The sequence below is a fragment of the Centruroides vittatus genome, unplaced genomic scaffold (assembly GCF_030686945.1).
Source record: "Centruroides vittatus isolate TY-2023 unplaced genomic scaffold, ASM3068694v2 contig_417, whole genome shotgun sequence".
Classification (NCBI taxonomy): Eukaryota; Metazoa; Arthropoda; class Arachnida; order Scorpiones; family Buthidae; genus Centruroides; species Centruroides vittatus.
In genome coordinates this window covers 2,179,432-2,201,291 of record NW_027122227.1, presented here as the reverse complement: position 1 = coordinate 2,201,291, position 21,860 = coordinate 2,179,432, and the positions used below count along the sequence as shown (strand labels likewise).

The 21,860-nt window shown below is 29.3% G+C and overlaps 1 protein-coding gene across 1 annotated transcript in view; it reads left to right on the top strand.

Moving 5' to 3' along the window:
* Nucleotides 1–21,860, top strand: part of LOC136976672 (armadillo-like helical domain-containing protein 3) — a 70,999-nt gene that overhangs the window by 17,229 nt on the left and 31,910 nt on the right. Inside the window, exons 4-13 of the mRNA XM_067272032.1 lie at nt 1,463–1,528; nt 5,722–5,802; nt 5,886–5,993; nt 6,085–6,177; nt 7,045–7,119; nt 7,205–7,291; nt 11,384–11,440; nt 15,795–15,838; nt 21,486–21,546; nt 21,631–21,683. Coding sequence (XP_067128133.1) covers nt 1,463–1,528; nt 5,722–5,802; nt 5,886–5,993; nt 6,085–6,177; nt 7,045–7,119; nt 7,205–7,291; nt 11,384–11,440; nt 15,795–15,838; nt 21,486–21,546; nt 21,631–21,683 — 725 coding nt within the window. The remainder of the gene's footprint in view (nt 1–1,462; nt 1,529–5,721; nt 5,803–5,885; nt 5,994–6,084; nt 6,178–7,044; nt 7,120–7,204; nt 7,292–11,383; nt 11,441–15,794; nt 15,839–21,485; nt 21,547–21,630; nt 21,684–21,860) is intronic.

The following is a 21,860-nucleotide window of genomic DNA, read 5'->3' as shown; positions in this document are numbered from 1 at the left end:
TGTTTGTATGTTTATAACTGTATTAATGCACCCATTACGCCTTAGTTTTTTCCTTGTCATCTTTTTTTTTTCAACTTGTAACTTATGTATTCATTGTATATATTTTGTATATTATCTTTTGTTTGGTTAATAAATGCGATGCAGGTGCTCATGAGTCTTCCTACTTCACCATCTATCCTATCTTACTTTTTTTTCACCTCCCGCCTTCCTCAACTCTTCTCATCTTTCCTATCCCCCTTTCACACCCAGGCAATACCTATGAGTAGTCCTGGGTCTTCATCCTCTTTGTGCTACTGCTACTGCTAGTAGATGTACCAGTTTTGGCCAGTGTAGTACCAGTTCTGGCCAGAAAACAAATTTAACTTAAAAATATAATCACAAATGAAACAAACTTTTATTGTTAACTGTGTGAACAGTTAACAATAAAAGTTTGTTTTATTGGACAGGTTTGAATATGTGGTGATTATATTTTTAAGTTAAATTTGTTTTCTGGCCAGAACTGGTACACTGGCCAAAACTGGTACATCTACCCTATAATAGTGGCAACTCATTTTTTGATTCATTCTTTCGAGCAATCTTATGCTTACTCCAACAATAAATAAGTATTATTTTTAATGCTTTTGAAATGAAATTTTCATCGATTATTGTGATAAAATCATTTAAACAAATAATTATTTGGATAATGTAGACACGGGAAGGAAACTTACATTTAATAATTGCATAAAATTTTCAATGTTTTATTGTTAATTTAAAATTTTCAAATGAAGTTGATTATCTTCTATATAAAATTTGGTATAGAAGAAAAATTAAAAAAAAAAAAAAAAATATATATATATATATATAAACAGGATGCCTATGTATCTGGAAAGTCAGGAATTTTCATTAGTGTTCAGAAAAAGTCATGGAAAGTCAGGGAATTTGCCTCCTTACCTGTCTTATGTTTTTTGCTGACAATATAATTGACTAAGTGTAGCCATCTGCAGACAGAAAGAAGTAATATGGTGCAATACAACTTATGAAAAGGGATGCAGTATATTTTCAGGATTCAAAATTTCTCCAAGCATACACAAAATTTCCCAAAAAATTTACCAAGTACAAAAAATAATAAATAATTTAAATTTAAATGGTATTATTAATCATTTTTCATTTTAATAATTTTGTAATGTTTATTATTGATTTTGCTCAAAATGATTCATTTGTATATAGTTTACATACATCTTTAAAACAAATTTCTGGTTTGATATTTACAATAGTATGATTGAATAATATATTATTATGTTTTTATATTATTGTTAAGGATAATTTAAAAAAAAGGTATTTATTTAAAAACTATAAATAATTTAATGTTTAGTACATTTTATAATATATATTATATATATTGAATCATAAATGTATAGATTATTTTTATAAGATGGATAAAATATGAAATTATACATAGTATAGATTTCTTTTAAAATTTTAGACAAATGTTAATTATTTGGAAAATGAATTTGAAAAACTCTCTAATGAAGAATTGCTACAGAGAAAGGTGATAAGAATTTTATTTTATACACTTAATCTGAGCTAGTAATAAAATAAATAAATTTTTTTTAAACAATATAAAATTTAATTATGTTTATATAATAATAGTAATAATTATTTTGATTTATGATTTTTATATTATTTCTAATAGTCCAATAGTTATGTAATCTAAAAATTAATTGTTTTCACATTAAAGATATTATTATATGATTATAATTATAAATATATTTGTTTATTTTTTCTATTAGTAACAAATCAATGAATGATATAAGTTTATGTTTTAAATGTACTTATAATGTAAAGATATAAGTACAAACCTTTACAAATCAGCACTAAACGTTTAAGTTAAAAAGTACTTTTAGCCTTTTTAAAAGGTTATCATTAAGTTCTTACATATTAATATGGAGTAAAAATAGTTGAAATATTAAAAAAAATCATTCAGAATATTTTTTTTAAGTCAGTCATGAGCAACTTGCCCTGAAGATCTAATTTGAGGACTGAGGCTTCATCAATGTAATTTTATTTTCCTGTTTTCTGCCTTATGTCATTATGCCACCTTAATTAATCTCATATTCATGATGAAGAATGTTCAAATTAAATTTGACCAGTAAAGAGATGAGAATAAACTATACATTCTTAGTTAATATATATTATTTTAGTAGCTAATGTAATGGAGGTTATCAAATATGTTGGGTAGTCAGCAGGCTATTAGGCCTGCTGAGTGCCAACTCAATAAACAAAAAGGAACAAGCCTGCAACTCTAAGAAAAAAATGTATTTAGCCTGTTCAAAGTTCACTTTGTTTGAACAGGAATCTACAAAGTTCATTTGTGGCCCTCCTCTAGTAAAAGTTGCACATTATTCATTGCTTTAAGTAATTTCAATAGAATTTGTAATGGAATTTTTATCATCAAAATTTAAAAAGAAAAAATTGTGTGTTAGAATGCCATTTAAAAATTGTAAGTGCATATTGCAATATATATGTGCAAAAAATAATTACTAGAAATGTGTATGTAAATGTTGAACAAAATTATAAAAGAAAATTATGGAGATTTGTATTCATATAGTGATTTTCATACATTCAGGTGTGTCTTGCTCTCAACAATTGATACATTCTCCTTTAGTCATTTGTTTATGAATTTTTATTAAATCCATTGTATTTGCTAATTTTTGATCCTTAATTTCTTTAACCAGTTTTTTCTGGCCCCATAATACAGTGTTGTTTTCTATTGATTGCAAAGAAGCTAGTTCTATAGCATACTTTGTGTGCAATATCTGCTTTGAATTTCTTTAATTCTAGAGAGTAACAGTCTGAGCATTTATTTCACACAGCTGTTATATTATCTATTTTAAATGTCTTTTCTGAATATGGTAACTGTGTATTTAATTAATTTGTCAATAAAGTTCTCATAGATAACATAATGATGGTCAAATTTCATTAGATCAGTTAATCATATGGCAGAATCTTAAGCTGGATTCTAAAACATTTAAGGTTATGATGATAATTACATTATTTATTTATTTTATTTTTTTCAACAGAAAACATGTGTGTTTGATTTAATAAAGAAGCAAATATGTTACTTTCTTGTTTGAACTTTTCTTGGTTTATCAACTACTGTTTACTGTCAAAATAAATTTGTTTAATGTGGTAACTAGAAGTGATATCATTTTATAATATTTACCAATTAAGAATAAATTTTTATAGCTGAGCATCAGTATTCATTATACAGTAAGGCCCCGCTTAATGCTGCCTCGATTAACGCCGATTCGATATAATGCTAAAAAAGCCTAAAAAAAGCTCAAAATTTACAGTGATTTAAATTATCGTGGCATTTCATTGATTCGTATATAATACGATTATTTATGAACATGAACTAATCAGCAAAAGATGGCAATTCATGGTAGCGCTGTACTCTCCTTAAATCTATGTTTTGTACAGTTTTGAAAAAAATATAACATCATGAATGCCATAGGCAATATCGACTTCGCTTGGCAAGAATTAACTGATAAATGCATGAACGAAGTGTGGAAGAAGTTATGGCCGAAGGTATCCAAGAATTCTCAACAAGAAGAGCCTATCACTGTATTGTTAAGCTGACTAAATTGTCAACCTAATCCATACAGTAGGACTAGGAGATGTAGATGAGCAGGATATTGAGGAGTTACTGCAGGTTTCTGGTGAGAGCCTTACCAATGACGATCTTCAAGAATTGGCAGAACAAGGAATTCATGTAGAATTGGAAAATAGAGATTCTGAAAACAAAGAACCCAAAAAATTTCTCAACAGATTTTCTTAGTAAAAGTTTGATAACAATAACTGAAATTGTTGATCAAATTGTAGCAAATGATCCAGATTTTGAAAGGAGTGCAAAAGCAAAAGCAGGTGTTTTGAATGCGATCTCCTGCTACTGACATTTGCTTAAGAAACGAAAAAATGTGACAAATGAAACTACATGACTTTATGGCAAAAAACGAATTTCAGAAAGGTCAGGACCTTCATCACAAAAAATGAACTTTACATTTCTGTGTGCATATGTTTATGTATTATTTGACATATATTATTATGCAAATTACGAAGGTAATCCCAAAAGTAAGGTCTGCTATTTTTAAAAAAATACAAAGAAATGTTTATTTTCAATAGTGTTCATATCATTTTAAAGCTTGAACATTTATCCATTTTTTTACATAATCTCCATTTCGGTGGATGCATTTTTGCAGGTGCTGTGGCAATTTTTGTATATCCATGTCATACCAGCTTGCCACCATGTTGCGGGACCCATCTTGTGCACACTTTCCGATATTGCAACTTTTCTGTTAAAATCCTATGAATGGTGCTTCAGGAAAACCCCAAGAACCAAAATGCAGAGATCATCTAGAGCAGGGATGGGCAACCTTTTTCTATGTAAGGGCCGCATTTTAAGACTTTTGAACTGATGCGGGCCGCATACAAGAGAAAGAGAAAAAAAATGTTGGTAAATGAGAATTATTTATTCATATATAATTATAAATTAGCATAGGTATACTTAATTTAGCTTCTGGAACTGATGTAAACGTAATATATTGGAAATATTTGGTTAAATATTCGTCACTGCTAGTTTTAAATTAGTTTCCATGTGTCTGTTAGCTGGTTTCTTGTTTTAATTTTTACTAAATTCATTGTGGGAAAAACTATTCACATACATAAGTTGTAAAAATAACGTTTGAATTTTTGCTGCATACTTCCTTAAGCTGGGAAATCGATATATTTATTCACATTTTATGCGTCGTGGGCCGCAAAATATACGAATGCGGGCCGCAGGTTGCCCATCCCTGATCTAGAGTGATTCGCCGATGGTTTGCTCAACCTTCTTGACTGTCTCGCTGGAAATTGATGGTCTCCCACTTCTTTCTTCATCGTGAATTTCAGTATGATCAGCTGCAAACTCCCTACACCACTCGAGGACGTTTTTGACATCTATGCATGATTCACTATACACTTCCATCAATTGGTGATGAATTTCAATCGGTTTAACACAATATGGTGCGAGCTGGTATGAATGGGCATACAAAAATTGCCACAGCGCATACAAAAATGCATTGACTGAAATGGTGATTAGGTAGAAAAATAGATAAATGTTCAAGCTTTAAAATCATATGAACATTATTGAAAATAATCATTTCTTTGTATTTTAAAAAATAAGAGACCTTACTTTTGGGATTATCCTTGTAATATAAAAATAACTTAAAATTAAAGTATAATTTTTTTATTTTTGGTTGTGTGTTCCGCTTTTCCTATTTACCCTATGTTAAAATGGCCTTGTTTAATGCTGTTTTATTTAGTGCTTTGTCATCTAGGAACGCATCCTCCGTGTTAAGTGGGGTCTTACTGTAATTATAAAAGCTGAATATTGTGATAGGTATTATGAGTAGCTAAAAATGCAACAAGAAGGAATAAGTTCTCTCTAGTTATTTCTTTATTTTCACAGTTTTCAGTCAGGTTATTTGATATTGATGTCTTCAGATTTGTAGAAATGTTTCATGAGAACTTACTATATTGTATTTGCAGACAATTTGTATTGTCTGTAATATAATATTGTAAATTATTTGGAGAGTTGAAAATACAATTTTGCATTTTAATGTTGCTTTATAATTTTGTTTTTTTATTATATTGTTATACTTTTTAAATTAGAAATTTTTCTAATAAATATATTTTTTCGAACAGGAGATAATAAATAATTTATTCTATCATTGTGTTAAAGCACTAAAAGCCGATCATCAGATAAGAGTTTTAAATGCATTACAAGTAAGTTTAATACAGAATGTTTAAAATAATTAATATAGAATAAAAAATTGAATGAATTATTAAATGTTATGCTTTTTTTATAGATGCTATGTGCTCTTGTTAGAGGTGTTTTCAGGAAATCGCTTGAAAATTTTGGATTTGATGTGATAAATATTTTAATTGGTTTTGATGTTGCCGAACATCAAATGCAGGTATGTATGAAAAATAAATATTTTAATACTTAATTATTAATAAATTTGGTTTTGAGAAATTCAATGATTTAAACATTTTAACTGTTTTTAGATTCTTACAGATCATCTTTCAAGCTTTTTAACTGGAGAGTATTCTCATAGTTTAAAATCTCTTGTTTTAAATTTCTTATTAATTTTGGTGACGGTAAGTAAATCAAATTTTTATTAGATTTTAAAATAATGACATGCATGTCTGTATAAAATTTTTAATTCTTTGCTTCTGCTGTTACTATTTGGCTTGTTTTTACATTGATGAGGCAGTGTAAACATAATTTATAAATACTACATTTTTTGTGGATTGCTATATAATTTACAATTGTGTATTACTAAGTGTTGTATTAAATATCTGAAGTCACTTGATATTTATAGTACATATTCAAGTAGTAATTGAAAAAAACACATTTTTATAATAATCTAGCATATAGTATTTTTTGTTGTTATCAGAAATAACATTTTAAGCCAAATTTATATGCCATTATCAGATTTAATCATGAAGAAATGGAGGTATGAAAATATAATTGAGATAAAGATTGAATTAATTAGACTGAAAATATTAGTTCTAATAAAAAAATTACTACCAGCTAGATTACTGCAAAGCTGTGTCATTTTTGATTACAAGTATTAAAATCCAGTATAAAGGATTATATTATTTTTCTTAAAAATATTTTATAAATAAATAGTAATAACAGTTAATTTGAATGTTTTTCAGTCAATAGTCTTCATTAGGAATATCAAAAACAAATAATGAAAATTGAAATTACATAAAATCAAAATTTCTCAAATGCAAATTTTTCATTAATGAAATGTAATTATTCTAGAACAGTCATATTTGATTACACAGACAGTAATAAATTTTTTAAAAATGAAAATAAATAAGTAAAAATTCCAAAGTAATAAAGTTTAATTTTTATTATTGACTCAAAAGTGTTGTTAATTTTTTTAATGTATGTTAATTATAGCAGATGTTTGTTTATTTTAATCCCTTTTATAAATAGAATTTCTTTTATACAAGGCAACAGAAAATGTTAGTCAAAACACGATTTTGGAATATTTAATGATGAATAGTGTTTTTGAAGCAATAATACAGGTAAGATTACAATATACTATGTAAAAGTATTTTAATTTAAATAAATATTTGTGTAATGGAAGCATTTTCATTATTAACATTTTAGCTTTTAGCTGATTCTCAATCTAGACTTTATCATGGTTATGAAGCAGTATTACTTCTCACTATTCTTGTTAATTACAGAAAATACGAAGTATGTAAAAATCATTATTTTTTTAAAATTACAATATTATTGCATAAATAATATAAGCAAAACTCCAAACAATGCCTTAATCTGGTAAACAACAAAAATTTAATGACAAACTAATGTTTTAAACCTTATTCAAAGGCCATCATCAGGTTCTAAAGATGGAACATAAAGATTAAGTATTGTTTGGAGTTTTCATACTAAATACATCCAGTATTTAAAGGTAGTTTATATTAATATAAACAAATCAATTACATATCAAATAATTTAATTTAAGCCTAACAATATGCTTTTAATGAAGTAAAGTTTTAATTAAATATCTATATTAAGAATATTTAATTAAATGTGATAATCATCACTTGGCAAAAGTTATTTTAAAAATTTCTTTATTTTTCAAAATAAAGAAAAGTATTAATTTTTGAAAATTAAAGAATAATTGAAAAATTAATTTTTGTTTAATGGTGTTACATTTAATACAGTTAAATATAAAAATATCTCAATAATAGATATAAAAATGATTGAATTAATTGATCAATAAACTTTAATGTATTAAATGAACACATTTTTATAAGAGGATGACTTAATAAACTTTGTTTAACAACAGGTAATCTCTTGATGAGATACATGTTACAAAATTTAAATTTTCCATTGGTGGAACTGTCTGTACTTGGAATAATCTCCTGTATATAATAAATTTTCTTCATTAGTTACATAATTCTCATTATTCTTATTTGCTTAAATTTTAAAGAAAAATTTTTTGATACAGAAGTTTTGATTCATATTTATTCAGAGAGTAGCAAAAACATTGCACCAGGTTATATCTTTTGCTAAATATTAGCTATATATAAGTTCACGAGAATATAGATAATCAGAAGAGATTATTTGATGGTGTAATCACCACGAATCCTTGACCCCTTCTCATAGGGCCAAATTTTATCTCAGCTCTTATGAAAGGTAGCAGCACAGTTTAAATCACAAAGCTGTAGAGCTTATTGAAGAGCTTATCAAAAGTTCAAAATGTTTTTTCATCCAGTTAAAATAGTCAAATGGAAATGAGTAGCTGGACTTCATCAAAAAATGGATGAAGGAAATTGTGTGAGGCTTCTCTATACGGCCTTGAGTACTTGAGGCAAATTTAATTGTAATATACTAATTTAAAATTTTGCTGAATTGTCTTCAGAATTTTAAACTTTTTCATATAGAGATTTTTTTATCATAAACTTAAATTTTTGTATGTAGAATATAGAAAACTTGAAAAAATTTAATATAAACAAAGTTTTTTTACCAAAATAATTTTAATTAGTTTCATAAAAACTGTTACTTGATTTCATGCATTTTTAATGTTTAGATATCTAACTTATATTTGACATATGATGTCTCAATAAGTCTCACCATCAACTTGGCAGAACAAAAAAACAAAACTCTTCAAATGTTTTCAGTCTACACTGAAGATCTTCTTTAGGAAATCAAAGAGTTTGAAAATGAAATACTTGAAACATGCATTTCAGATTTGGTTGGATGGATTTAGACATTTGAATACAATTATGTCATTCAAATTACAAGTGTTCTGTCATATCTGTGTTCTTTGACCTGTTTCAGTAATGACCTTATAGTTGAGCCTATGTATATTAAATCTCTGTTTGATCTGTTATCATGTAGGGCAGTGTTTCTCAATTTTTTTTGTCTGGTGGCACACTGAAATTACTAAACAAAATTTACGGCACCCCTATTATTATTATTATTTTATTTTAGCTTTTTTACGGTTAGTAAAGATATGAAGGATGAAAAGTCTTTGAAAAAAAATAAAAGTTTTTTAAAGTAAATAAGTTTATTTCCAAACAACACAAAAACATTCAAAACAAAAGTTATTATTATAAAGGTGTCTGGTGATAAAATGAGCTCTGAATTTTTGATGATTTACTAGTGCCAATTGATTCCTTAGCTTTGCTACCAGTAACCACTTCTTGATCATTAGAATCTTCACGTTTTCTTTTTTTAATGAAAAAATTATTCATGATATTGAACAACATAATTAACTTCAATATTTTATTATAAAATTTAATTACACGTTAATAATTTATTTTTTCTTGTTGTAAAGAAGAAAAATATTTTTATATGATGCTTTTTCGTTATTGTCTGAACATATAACAATAATAAAAACAATTACTGCATTCAACGCATTTATATTGCACTTCTATTCGCTGCAGGAACAGAAGAACAGACAACTAGTAACTAGTTTGTTTTTTTTTCTAGTATTTACGTATCGCCAATTACCGAGTCACTGAGACAAGTGGCGACGTAACAAGATTAGTAGAAAAAACCAATATTCATTTTTTATAATTGTTTTAATTATTTATTTAATTTAATACTTTAATTCCATTATTTTAAGTAATTTTAATTTAATTATTTAAAAATTTTGCGGCACCCTTGTGGCGTACTTGCGGCACCCGCTTTGAGAACCACTGATGTAAGGGAATTCCATAAATCCCAGAGATTTTCTGTATGTTAATGGGATCTTTTTCATTTTTTAGTAGTGAGAAAATAATTGGGGAGAATCTATCAAAAAACGATAGATAAGGATCAGTCATAAGTCAACTAACATGTCTTGCATTCTGGACTGCATTTATTTTTAATTTCAAATGGATTGATCTGTTAGGTAAGATTAGTCTTTGTCATGTGATACAGATTGTTTCTGTCATAAGTGTTAGTTAGTAGAAAGTATACAAGTAGGATTGAATAGTATTTATTCTGTGAATAAAATTTCTCTGAAAATGGCAAAATGGGAGCGTGTGTGCCATGAGTTCTTACTGTACGTACAATCGCACAAAATTGTCTCTTAATACTTACTTTTCCATCTAAGTTTATTGGATATTTTAATAATAATGTTTTTATTTCTCATTTATAAGTTTTAAATACTTTTCATTGTTGATAGTGAAACATTTTTTTACTGTCAACTGTAAGCATGACTTTAACATGGAGGTTGCCATCTTTAATCTTTATCTGATCCAAACAATCCTACCTTCTGCTTGGATTACTTTGATCACAATTCAGTTGATCCTAGATGGCATTTGTATACATGGTTAGAGATTGATCAGATCGCTATAGTTCGTTTGTATATGCGATTTGAACAATCAGAGTAATCTTGGATCAGTTTGATTCCAAGAGTATATGCACCCATTCTGTCCCTGCTTACATAACAGTCACTCTGCACATCCTGCCAGCTCTCGTATCCCTTCTATTACAAAGTAGATGCTTATAGGACCTTCATCAGGGATGCATACACTCATTGCACCTCCAAGAGAACACAGAGAATGAATTAGTCAATATTCTAAACATAGCATGCACCATGGATTTTTCACCTTCCTGATTAAGGCTATTGATCTCAACATCAAGGTGCAAATTACAGTGCAAAGTGACCAAAGTTATATAAGATGGAACGGAACAATGCAAAACACATTAGTTATAATCTGCTATTTTTAAACAGTAACCAACCTCAAGGGCTTTCAGATTGCATATAGATGCTCTCCAACTATTTTCTCACTACTAAAAATGTGAAAGATTCCATTAACGGAGAGAGACCCTGGGGATTTATGGGATTTCCCTACATATACAGGTGGGACTTAATGTATGTTAGCTCAACTAAATGGTCATTATTGAAACGGGTCAAAGAACAGGTATAACAATTGAAAACCACCATGAAATGATGGTTTTCAATTGTTCAATCATCTAATGAGCACTCATAATTTGGATGATGTAATTGCATTTAAACAGCTAAATCCATACTACCAAATTTGAAATGTGTGTTCCAAGCATTCTGTTTTCTAACTGTTTGATTTTCATAATGCAGATTTTGGTATAGGCTGAAAACATTCAACGAGCTTTGTTTCTGTTCTACTGAGTTGACACAGGTTTATTGAGATATCATGATCATTATCTACTTCTGAGTCTGAGGAGTTTTTATATCTTGCATTTGACTTTAAAATGTTTGTAAATATAAGTAGTATTAATAATAATGTGTGCTAATTTTAGTGTTTTATTTGATACAATTTTAAAATTGGCTAAAAATATAATAATTATATTTAACTCTTTTTATTATAGGCAGCAAATCCATATATTGTCAAACTATCTATTGTGGATAATGAAGTAGCTCTTAATGTAAGAATTTTTGGCATTAAAATCTTAATTTGTTATTTTTAATTTAAAAAATTTTAAATAATATAATTACACAGTTGAATTATAATATACATTAAAATAAAGTCACAGGATTTTAAAATTAATGTGTATAAAACTATATCTTTGATAGTTTCACTCTCTAAGTATTTACATCTGTACAGATTTTTCTTAAGAAATGTTTATTATCTATGTGAATAGATTATTATTATTATTTTTTAAATACTAGTATAGTGCCCCCCATAGTTCAACTGTGTTGATTGTATTAGTGACATCTGCAGTTATTATTTTAAATTTAAACATTGTTTACATAAAAAGGTCAGAAATATTTTGAATTATTTTTTGAAAAAATTGAAGTTTAAAACATTATCTTAATGTATAATCATTTCAATTTATTAATTGCCATTAGATATAACAATCAAATAAGTAAAAATATTTGCAAAGTTAAGTATTTAAAACATTTAAATATTGTTAAAAAATGGTTCTTACCAGTAAATTATAAACGATTTAAAATAATAATGTTGATACAATTTGAAAAAACTTATCAGTTGAAAATTTTAAATAAACGATATTTATCATAAAATATTTTATAATATTAACTAACAATCCAAGCCTTATTTTCTGAGAAAAATGTTTATTAAACTTCCTCCCAATGGGAGGAAGCAGATATCACAAAAAAGAAACTTTACAGTATGCCTTAAAGAACATAAGTAAAAGATAAAAAAATTCAATGTTACACAGCATTATCTCATTATTAAGATGACACAAGCTGAAGGCTCAATTATAAGATGGGAGGAATCAGACATCATCAAACCAATACACTCACCATCTTTAGCAATGAACATAGAGAAGATAGAAATTTACAAAAGTAGGTTAATGGATAAATGTCTGAACACTAGAGATACTGAAAGCTTGCCAGCAGCTTGGAAATATATTGTGGAAGGAAAAGAAATTAAAATATGATAGTTCATAACTTTTTAAGAGCCTTGCACCAAGAATGAACTTTGTGTTTTTCATTTATGTTATTTGGTTACTTATTTTTCTATATTTGTTCGTTCATTTACAATTGTTAGTTTTTTATATATTGCATTTTATTTGTTGTACATTCACTTAATTTAAATTTATAGTATGTTCCAAGATTTATTTGAATTTGTTTCAGTATTTGAAAACTTTTGTTTAAGAATGTTTGAATCGAATGATTGCTAGATTACCTTGGACTGTATTAATGCTACTAATTACTAATTAAATATCAAATAATTTGGTCTAGAGATAGGTGCTAGGTGCTGTCTCTTGATAAATTTAATAATTTAATTAAATTAATATTTAATAATTAATTTGGAAGGCTGAGAAAGTCTTGGTTGGAACAAGTGGATGAGTATCTGAAAGAATGTAAGGTGTTGAGTCAGAAGAGAATGTGAGGAAGGGTGCTAGAAGTGGCATGAGAGTGTCTGAAGCAAAAGAGGTGTCTGGACAGAAAGGTTTGGAGAAAATTACCAAATGAATGATTTGTAGCATTGTAGTTTCTTTTTGCTTGCTGCTTACCCTTTTTGGATTATGAATATGAGGGTATATATGCATGTATAATTAATTTAGAAAGTTCTGGAAGAAAAGAATCAGCCCAAAGCAGGACTCAAACTTGCAACTCTTACTTGCTGTGTGGATGTGTTGCCAGTTACCAGTTATGCTACCCAGAGGTCTGGGTAGCATAACTAGTAATAGGGCTTGACATAGAATTAGTAATTAGTAGCATTAATATAGCCTGATGTAATCCTGTAATCATTTGGCTTTGATCTAATAATCAGATTTATAGATGTTTATATTTGTAAGAATGTTTGATTTATAAGGATTAGTAGCTTGTATTCAGCACCTGAGGATGACTTGTAGAACAGGTTAAAAATGTGTGTGAATGTTTAATAAACATTTTTCTGAGCAAACAAGGTATTGGAGTGTTAGCTATTTTCTTGGTGATAGTGATTTCTGCTATTTCAATAATAAACTGAATTAACGAATATTTAGTTTATTATTGAACATTCTTATTAAATTTTAAATTATTCTAAATATTTTTATTTATGATGTGATTATTTTTAATCTGTTATTACACAAATTTCATAAACTTATTTCTAAAATTCATTGCAATATATTTGCAATAAAGTTAGTGTAAAAGGATCAGACTAGCCAAGTAATACAACTCCTAGACAAAAATTTAGAATATTTATCGAACTGAAAGTTTAATGTACATTTTCTCATGAACAACACAGAATACAAAACTTTTTTTGACTCTACATAAACAATGTCTATGTATATTTATTATACCCATTAATCACACAAATTAACTCAAACGTTTTTTTGTTACAAATGGAAATGAAATGACAAAAAAAAATAGAATAACAGTTTGACCATGACAAAAAATTAGAATATTAGCTAAATATAGGAAATACAACAAAATAAACTTAATATTTTGTGGGGTCGCTGTTTGCCATAATTAGTGCTTGCAATCTGTCAGGCATGGTGTGGATTAATGCTTCACATTCATTTCTGGTGATGCAGTTCCAAATGTGTCAAATGCACATCACTAGTTCCTCTTTAGAAGTTAATCATCGTTCATTAAGTTGTCATTTCATGGCTCCCTACAAAATTTCAATGGGTTTAAGTCTGGGGAATTGCTTGGCAAAGGCAGATTTGCAATCTGTCTTTCTTGTAACTAACATATTGTTGACTTTGTGGTATGAGAGGATGCTTTGTCTTGTTGAAATAAAAATTTTTTTTCTCAATTAAATCCTCTGTTGATGGTATCATAAATGTCTTTAAGATGTCTTGATATATCTGTGCATTGACACGTTCTCAAAGAATGCACAGTTGTCCTATGCTGTTACCATTCATGCATCTCAGATCATGACAGATGATGCAAACTTTATGGATCTCTTCATACCGTCCTTTTTGAACGCCTCTTTGGTTGTTCTCCATACACATGGACTTTGGTCACCACAGCAGAGACAAAACAGGGATTTGTCACTGAAGAGAACATTATTCAAGTCATCTTGTTCCACATGAGCCTCTCTCTGCACCATCTGATATTTGCTTGTCATTGCTTTTTCTTTAGAGATGGAAGTTGAAATGCAAGTCATTCAACCTCCGGCATGTGGTTTGGCTACTAATTCACTCCAGTTACTCTCCATTGTGCATGCAAATGTTTAATGCTCTTAAAGCGGTTTCGCATGACAATCCTTCTCAAGTTTCTCTTATCCAACGCAGTCATTGCTCGTTTACATCCACATTTCTGGCGTTTATTGGTTAAAACTTCAACACGGTTTTATTGTTTCAGTACTCTAGAGACTGTTGGCTGCAAGCATTTTATATAATTTGCAATTTCTTCCTACTGTGTACAAGGCTATGATACTATCTTTAGTTCTGTCAGTGATGTTGCACTTATGCCCCATGTTGTACTGTTATGCTACTCTGCCCAGCAATGTGGAAATTTGCATTACAATTTAGTTTTTTACAGCTGTTTGTTTGATTGTTTTGGCTGCTAATCTAATTTTTTGTCATGATCAAACTGTTGTTTTATTTTTTTGTCATTTCATTTCCATTTGTAACAAAAAAGTTTGAGTTAATTTGTGTGATTAATGGATATAATAAATATACATAGACATTGTTTATGTAGGGTCAGAAAAACTTTTGTACTCTGTGTTGTTCATGAGAAAATGTACACTAAACTTTCAGTTAGGTGAATATTTTAATTTTTTGTCTAGGTGTTGTATATTACATTTAGTGTCATATTATGATAAATAATAGAGAAAAAGAATTTTTTGAAATAATCTTTTCTTTAATTTTTAAAACATTTTACTCTTTTGTTGTTGTTATTTTGTAAATTAATAATAATAATAATCTATATTTTATTAATTTACAAAATCATACATAATCTTTTCTTTATTTTTAAAAGCATATGAAACCTTCAATTAGCTATCTGTCTGAAAATATTTAGTTTTTTGAAAATAATGACCAAGTTTTGTAAAAATATAAATTATGTTATTGTAATATGTGTATGTGAATATTTTTTTATCAATTACATAAAATAATAATTACATACATCATACTGTCATACTAAACATGTCACTTAGACAAGAAATTTTTAAGCAGATACTTTTACAAACAGAATATAAACAAAACATTATTCTATAGTTATGCTTTGACTTTAGTCTGATAAAGTGATATGAAATATATCCCTAGTAGCATACACTCCACCAACACAACAACAGTAATAATAATAAATAATAAATTTGAATCTCAAGAAAAATATTTTAAAAGAAATTTTTATTTTTTCTAAATATTTATGTTTTAGGGATATGGTCAAATTGTTTCTTCTGCATTATCAGAATTCAACAGGTACAGTTTACTTTATATATTTTATATATTATTTATTTACTTACAGGCTCATGTATATATGTAAATGCATTCATATAATGAAAGACACACACACACATATATATATATAAAATATACAGTATGCTTTTTGAATACCATATATATATATATATGGTATTCAAAAAGCATACTGTATATTTTACAAAGAAATTTGTCTATTATATTGTAATAAAGACAATGATTTTAAGAAACATTTAAATCTAAATTTTAAGAATTTTTTAAAGAAGCATTTATAAGTTTTTGAAGTGAAATTATTTTAATAATATAATTTAATACTTAAAGAATATAATATAATATTTAAAGAATTCCACTTGGAAAATTGTGAATGTAAACTTTGGATGGTACTAAATTAAATTGAACAACTGAAGTGCCTTTGACTGGTGTGCTGCTTCTCTCTCTCTCTCTCTCTCTCTGTAAATCGCAAACATTTTCAAACCTCGTTGGGTTCTTCCTCAGGCATAACGGAATTCTGTTCTACAAATTAAATATCCTGTTGAAGTTGACCGTTGATTTAGAAAAAACTGTATTCTGGAACGCTGTCGCATGTAGCTGATGTCATCATATTAGACTTGCGCGATGAGAGTATAGTGCTACTTCAGGGATCTGTTAAGAAAGGTTTCCCAAGCTGATGATAAGTTGACTTCCTTTTTAAAATTGATACAGCGTGTATTGCTGCGGGTGTTGAGTAAGATGTATACAGCTTCGAGCCATTTGAGGTGATCTTGTCGAAACGTGGAGTGAATAATTCCGGCACGGGTGAAAAGAGGTTCTATCTCTGGGTCAGATGAATAGACTGCTAGGGCGGTATTTTGTCTATGGAGTAATATGTCCGCTTTGTGCTCATTAATCCTTGTTTGTATGTTGCGTTCGATGGATCTGATGTAGATGGCTTTGCTGTTATCTCTGTGGTCGGTGATGGGTACAGAGTATATTCCCGGAAGTCTGTTTCTACCCGGAGCGTCTTTTCCATTCCTAAGCCACTCAAAAATAGTTGGGCATCTCCTGAAAGCTAAGCGGATATCCTTTTTCTTTGCTATTTAGTAGTATCTGGACTTCAGTGCCGGATTGTAGGTGATTGGTACATATTTAGGTGGGGAACCATTGGATGGAGAGGTGTGGGTGGATAGAAGTTGTAGAGCCTCAAAGTTGTTTTTGCGTGTAATGTTGTGATATTCGTACTGTTTAGCTATATTCTTGATGCGACGCATTTGAGAGTCGAAGGCAGCCTGTGAGGAGGAATGGTGAGTGCCCTGTGAGGAGGGTGAGTGCCCTTTCGCAGCCTTTAAGGCATTACTCAAAAGGGCACTCACCCATTCCTCCTCACAGGCTGCCTTCGACTCTCAAATGCGTCGCATCAAGAATATAGCTAAACAGTACGAATATCACAACATTACACGCAAAAACAACTTTGAGGCTCTACAACTTCTATCCACCCACACCTCTCCATCCAATGGTTCCCCACCTAAATATGTACCAATCACCTACAATCCGGCACTGAAGTCCAGATACTACTAAATAGCAAAGAAAAAGGATATCCGCTTAGCTTTCAGGAGATGCCCAACTATTTTTGAGTGGCTTAGGAATGGAAAAGACGCTCCGGGTAGAAACAGACTTCCGGGAATATACTCTGTACCCATCGCCGACCACAGAGATAACAGCAAAGCCATCTACATCAGATCCATCGAACGCAACATACAAACAAGGATTAATGAGCACAAAGCGGACATATTACTCCATAGACAAAATACCGCCCTAGCAGTCTATTCATCTGACCCAGAGATAGAACCTCTTTTCACCCGTGCCGGAATTATTCACTCCACGTTTCGACAAGATCACCTCAAATGGCTCGAAGCTGTATACATCTTACTCAACACCCGCAGCAATACACGCTGTATCAATTTTAAAAAGGAAGTCAACTTATCATCAGCTTGGGAAACCTTTCTTAACAGATCCCTGAAGTAGCACTATACTCTCATCGCGCAAGTCTAATATGATGACATCAGCTACATGCGACAGCGTTCCAGAATACAGTTTTTTCTAAATCAACGGTCAACTTCAACAGGATATTTAATTTGTAGAACAGAATTCTGTTATGCCTGAGGAAGAACCCAACGAGGTTCGAAAACGTTTGCGATTTACAGAGAGAGAGAGAGAAGCAGCACACCAGTCAAAGGCACTTCAGTTGTTCAATTTAATTTAGTTTCACTCTGGTGTTTTTTCTTTTATGCTTTATTTGGATGATACAGTACATATTTTAAAGATAAGCTTTGTAGTGTTGTTATTTGCTAGCTGTCCAGTTCGGCCATAAGTGAAAAGCTTTATACAAGTATAATAATTACCAGATTGGATTTTGAACTTAATATACTATTTGTTGTTTTGCCCATGGTAAGCAGGCCTATTTAACTCCTGTTAACTATAGTATGAATGTGTAAACATAGTGTAAATATGAGGCTAATGTGTAATTTGCAAAACCAGAAGTAGGCTTAGTGAACAGACATTTTTAAGCATGGCTTTTCTAAGGAAGGCATGTAAAAATCTAGTTAAATTAGGAAATGAATGAGGCATTGAAGTGACATTGGAATGAAAATCAATGAGATTAAATAGCGTATAACTTTGAATAAGGACTATGAAGAGGAATTTGTTAAGGAACCCCTAAGAAACATAATGAAAAAACAGAAAGAGGAAATGGAAAAAGAAGAGTGACAGAAATAGGAATTTGAACTTGAAAAACTTAGATTGCAACAAGACACTCAAATAAGACCTGAAATGAATGACTAAACAGAAATTGCCATAGACAGAACTAGAAGTTTTGAAAATTCTACCCAAATTCATGCGAACAAAGATGGTATCAACATATTTCTTCTTTTGTTTGAAAGACAGATGAAATTCTTGTAGGTATGAGTAGAGATGTGGATGACTCACTTGATTATAATACTATCTACTGAAATTAGTCTTAATTACAAAAGAACCAAAGGAAATGTCTTATGAGTATTCTCACATCAAAGGCATCCTATTGCAAAGATTTAGACTTATAGCTACTGTGTTTCAAAAATTATTCTTGCATCATTACAAGACCACAGAGTGCATGCAGGAAGATTTCTATTTTTACTTAAGGAACTATCATATTTTTGCAGATTGTCCAGTATGTCAGTCTATCCGGGGAGACCATGAAATTGGATATTTCTGTATGGTAAAAACTGGTTGCCTGTTTATCCTAGGGATGCTGGCATGCCTGTTTGAGTGAGGTTATACATCCCTCTCCAGAAGGCACATGAAATTCATAGATGCCAGTTTTTATTCTAAAACTGAAATTGTCAGCATTACTTCAAATATTAAAATTATATGTTTAATTTTTATATTTTGTTTTCTTTCTAATGATGTAAAATATGCATGGATTGCTGAAAGTGTTTTTTTTTATGTTTATTTTATTGTAATTTAATCCAAAAACACAAAAATAAACATACAAAATTTCAGGAACTTTGCTGGAAATTATCTCAGTTTACACCAATAAACACCCTCTGTACATGAAATTTGAGAGGAAGGTGTTATCTTTCAGAGTCAGGGTAGATTGTCAGTGCAGCCCACATTGACTACTACTAATGTCAATAAGCTGCAAATTGTTTTATTGTATCAAAGCAAGATGTCCAATATATTTGTCAAGGCAAACAGAACTGCAAGTGAATGCCATTTGAATAAACATCTGTATTACATCTCTTGTCCCTTTGCAAAGTCTTTTTTACAAAGGTGTTGTATGTGTTGACAGTGGAGCCAGGTGATTCATTGGGGAGGACAGGTATATAGCCCTCTGAAAAAAGCAAGGACAGCAATTTGAGAAGCTTGAACCATGATCCTATGAACTTTTGAGAAGCTCACCATGATCCTTCAGATGGTCAACATATAACCAGAAATGTAATGACTATTCATGTTCCTATTGAGATCCAAGGGAAGATGGTTCAAATGGATTTGATATTCTTACCAAGTGCAGCCTCCTTGGTGTGAACTTTTTATAAAAGGTAGGAATCATCTTAGATATCTGAAATCATTGGTGGTATTTTTGCATAGGCACTGAATTGTTTTTTTTGTTAGAGACACTCCAGATCTATGTAACTCTGTTGAAGAGAATAAATCAAACTTTTGCACTTTTCAAGAAAGTGCAAGAGAGAGAACTTAATAAAGTAGACCAAGAAAGTGAAAACTTAATGCTGTTTCCTTAGTTTTGGTTTCTAAACCCAATAGAACTGTAAGGTTGTTTGTAGATTATCAAAAACTGAGCACCATCATGATTCCAGATACCTGTTACCAAGAATAGATGATCTCCTAATGGATGTTAAGAGTTGTGTCTACATGTCTACCATTGATTTGAAATCAAGTTACCACCAGATGAATATTTATCCTCCTGATAGAGATAAGACTACAATTGTTTGCTCTTTGGAACTTTTCACTTCATTTGGATACCTTTAGCCTTGGAAATGCACCAAAAATGTTTCAAAAGTTTATGCTCTTCATCATGCTCTACCTGAGATTCAAATTTTTGTCTACCATGATGACATAATCTATTACCTCTGAGTTGTTTTTGAAAGTGTTTTAAAGTTTAAATTAAAGGTAAAGTGAGAAAAATTAATTTTGCTTGAAGCAAAGTAGCTGGGACATTGGATTACTGACAGATTCAGAGAAAGAATTATGTTGATATACCACTATTAAGAAACTTGAAGCAGTTACTGTTTTTTCTTCAAAATGTTACTTAACTTTATTATATAAATATTACTGGGATATATTATTTATTTATTTGTATTTATCTACATTATTTGTAAGACTTATTATATTAGTGTCTGAGTTCTGGAAATTGAGGAAACTTATTCAAAAAAAACAATCTTTATTGTTCACCTGTTTCTCCCAGTAGACATTTATATAATAAATTGTATAATAAGGACACAAAGGCAAATGAATTAATGTTACTTAACATTTTTATCTAGGAATCTGTCTTATAAGTTTTTAACAGGAATTTAAAAACAACTTGTATATATAATATATATATATATATATTTGACTTTTTTTTTGTTTACTTACCTTACATATAATCTTTGTAATCTGAACTTTTCTCTACTACAGACAATATTGTTCAGATTAGCAAGGGTGCACAGTACTATAAATTTAGAAATTTTAACTTTTGATTTCTTATATCAAGTTTATGACAAAAATGTCACTAGTTTAATGAGTTTATTTTATTAAAAAATATAAAAGTAATTTAAACAATGTCATTTTGAAAATGTTTTTTTTATAGATAATTAACTATTGTTTAATGCATTGTTTTTAGATAGCATTAAACAGTAGTTAGATAAACATACATAAGCTTAATAAATAAGCATAATTAATAATTGCATATAATTTCTGGTCCACATAAAAATATCCACAATTTTACTGGTCTATGATGAGAAAAAGTTGAAAAACACTGATTTAATATAAGAACTAATGAATGAAATTACTAGAAATTTAAATTTATTTGTATTTATATTTATATACACATAAATTTTTTATCTGTTTCTTACATTACTTAAAATTGAAAAATTTTAAGTAATGTAAGAAACTATAATATAAATAATTCATTTAGGAAATTTTGTCAGCAACAATTACAACCTCAGAGTGGATTTCTGTCAACTTTAACTACAATGGTATGTAAAGAACAAAAATATGTTGAATATAAATAAAGATACATTAATTAATACTTTTTAATAAGAAATTTATGATTTATTTAGGTTGGTAACATGTTTCTAGCAGAAGAAAATGGGATGGAAAAAGATTGTTTACGGTAACATATGTAATAATTTCTAGAGTATTTGAATATTATACAGCATAACTATAGTTATAAAATATGCGTGGGTTATGTTTTTGGTTTGTGCAAGTGAGTAAAGGTTTATGCAGAGTAAGATTGAATATTCCTTGGAAATGCATTAAATGTGGGGATATACATTTGAAAATTCATAGT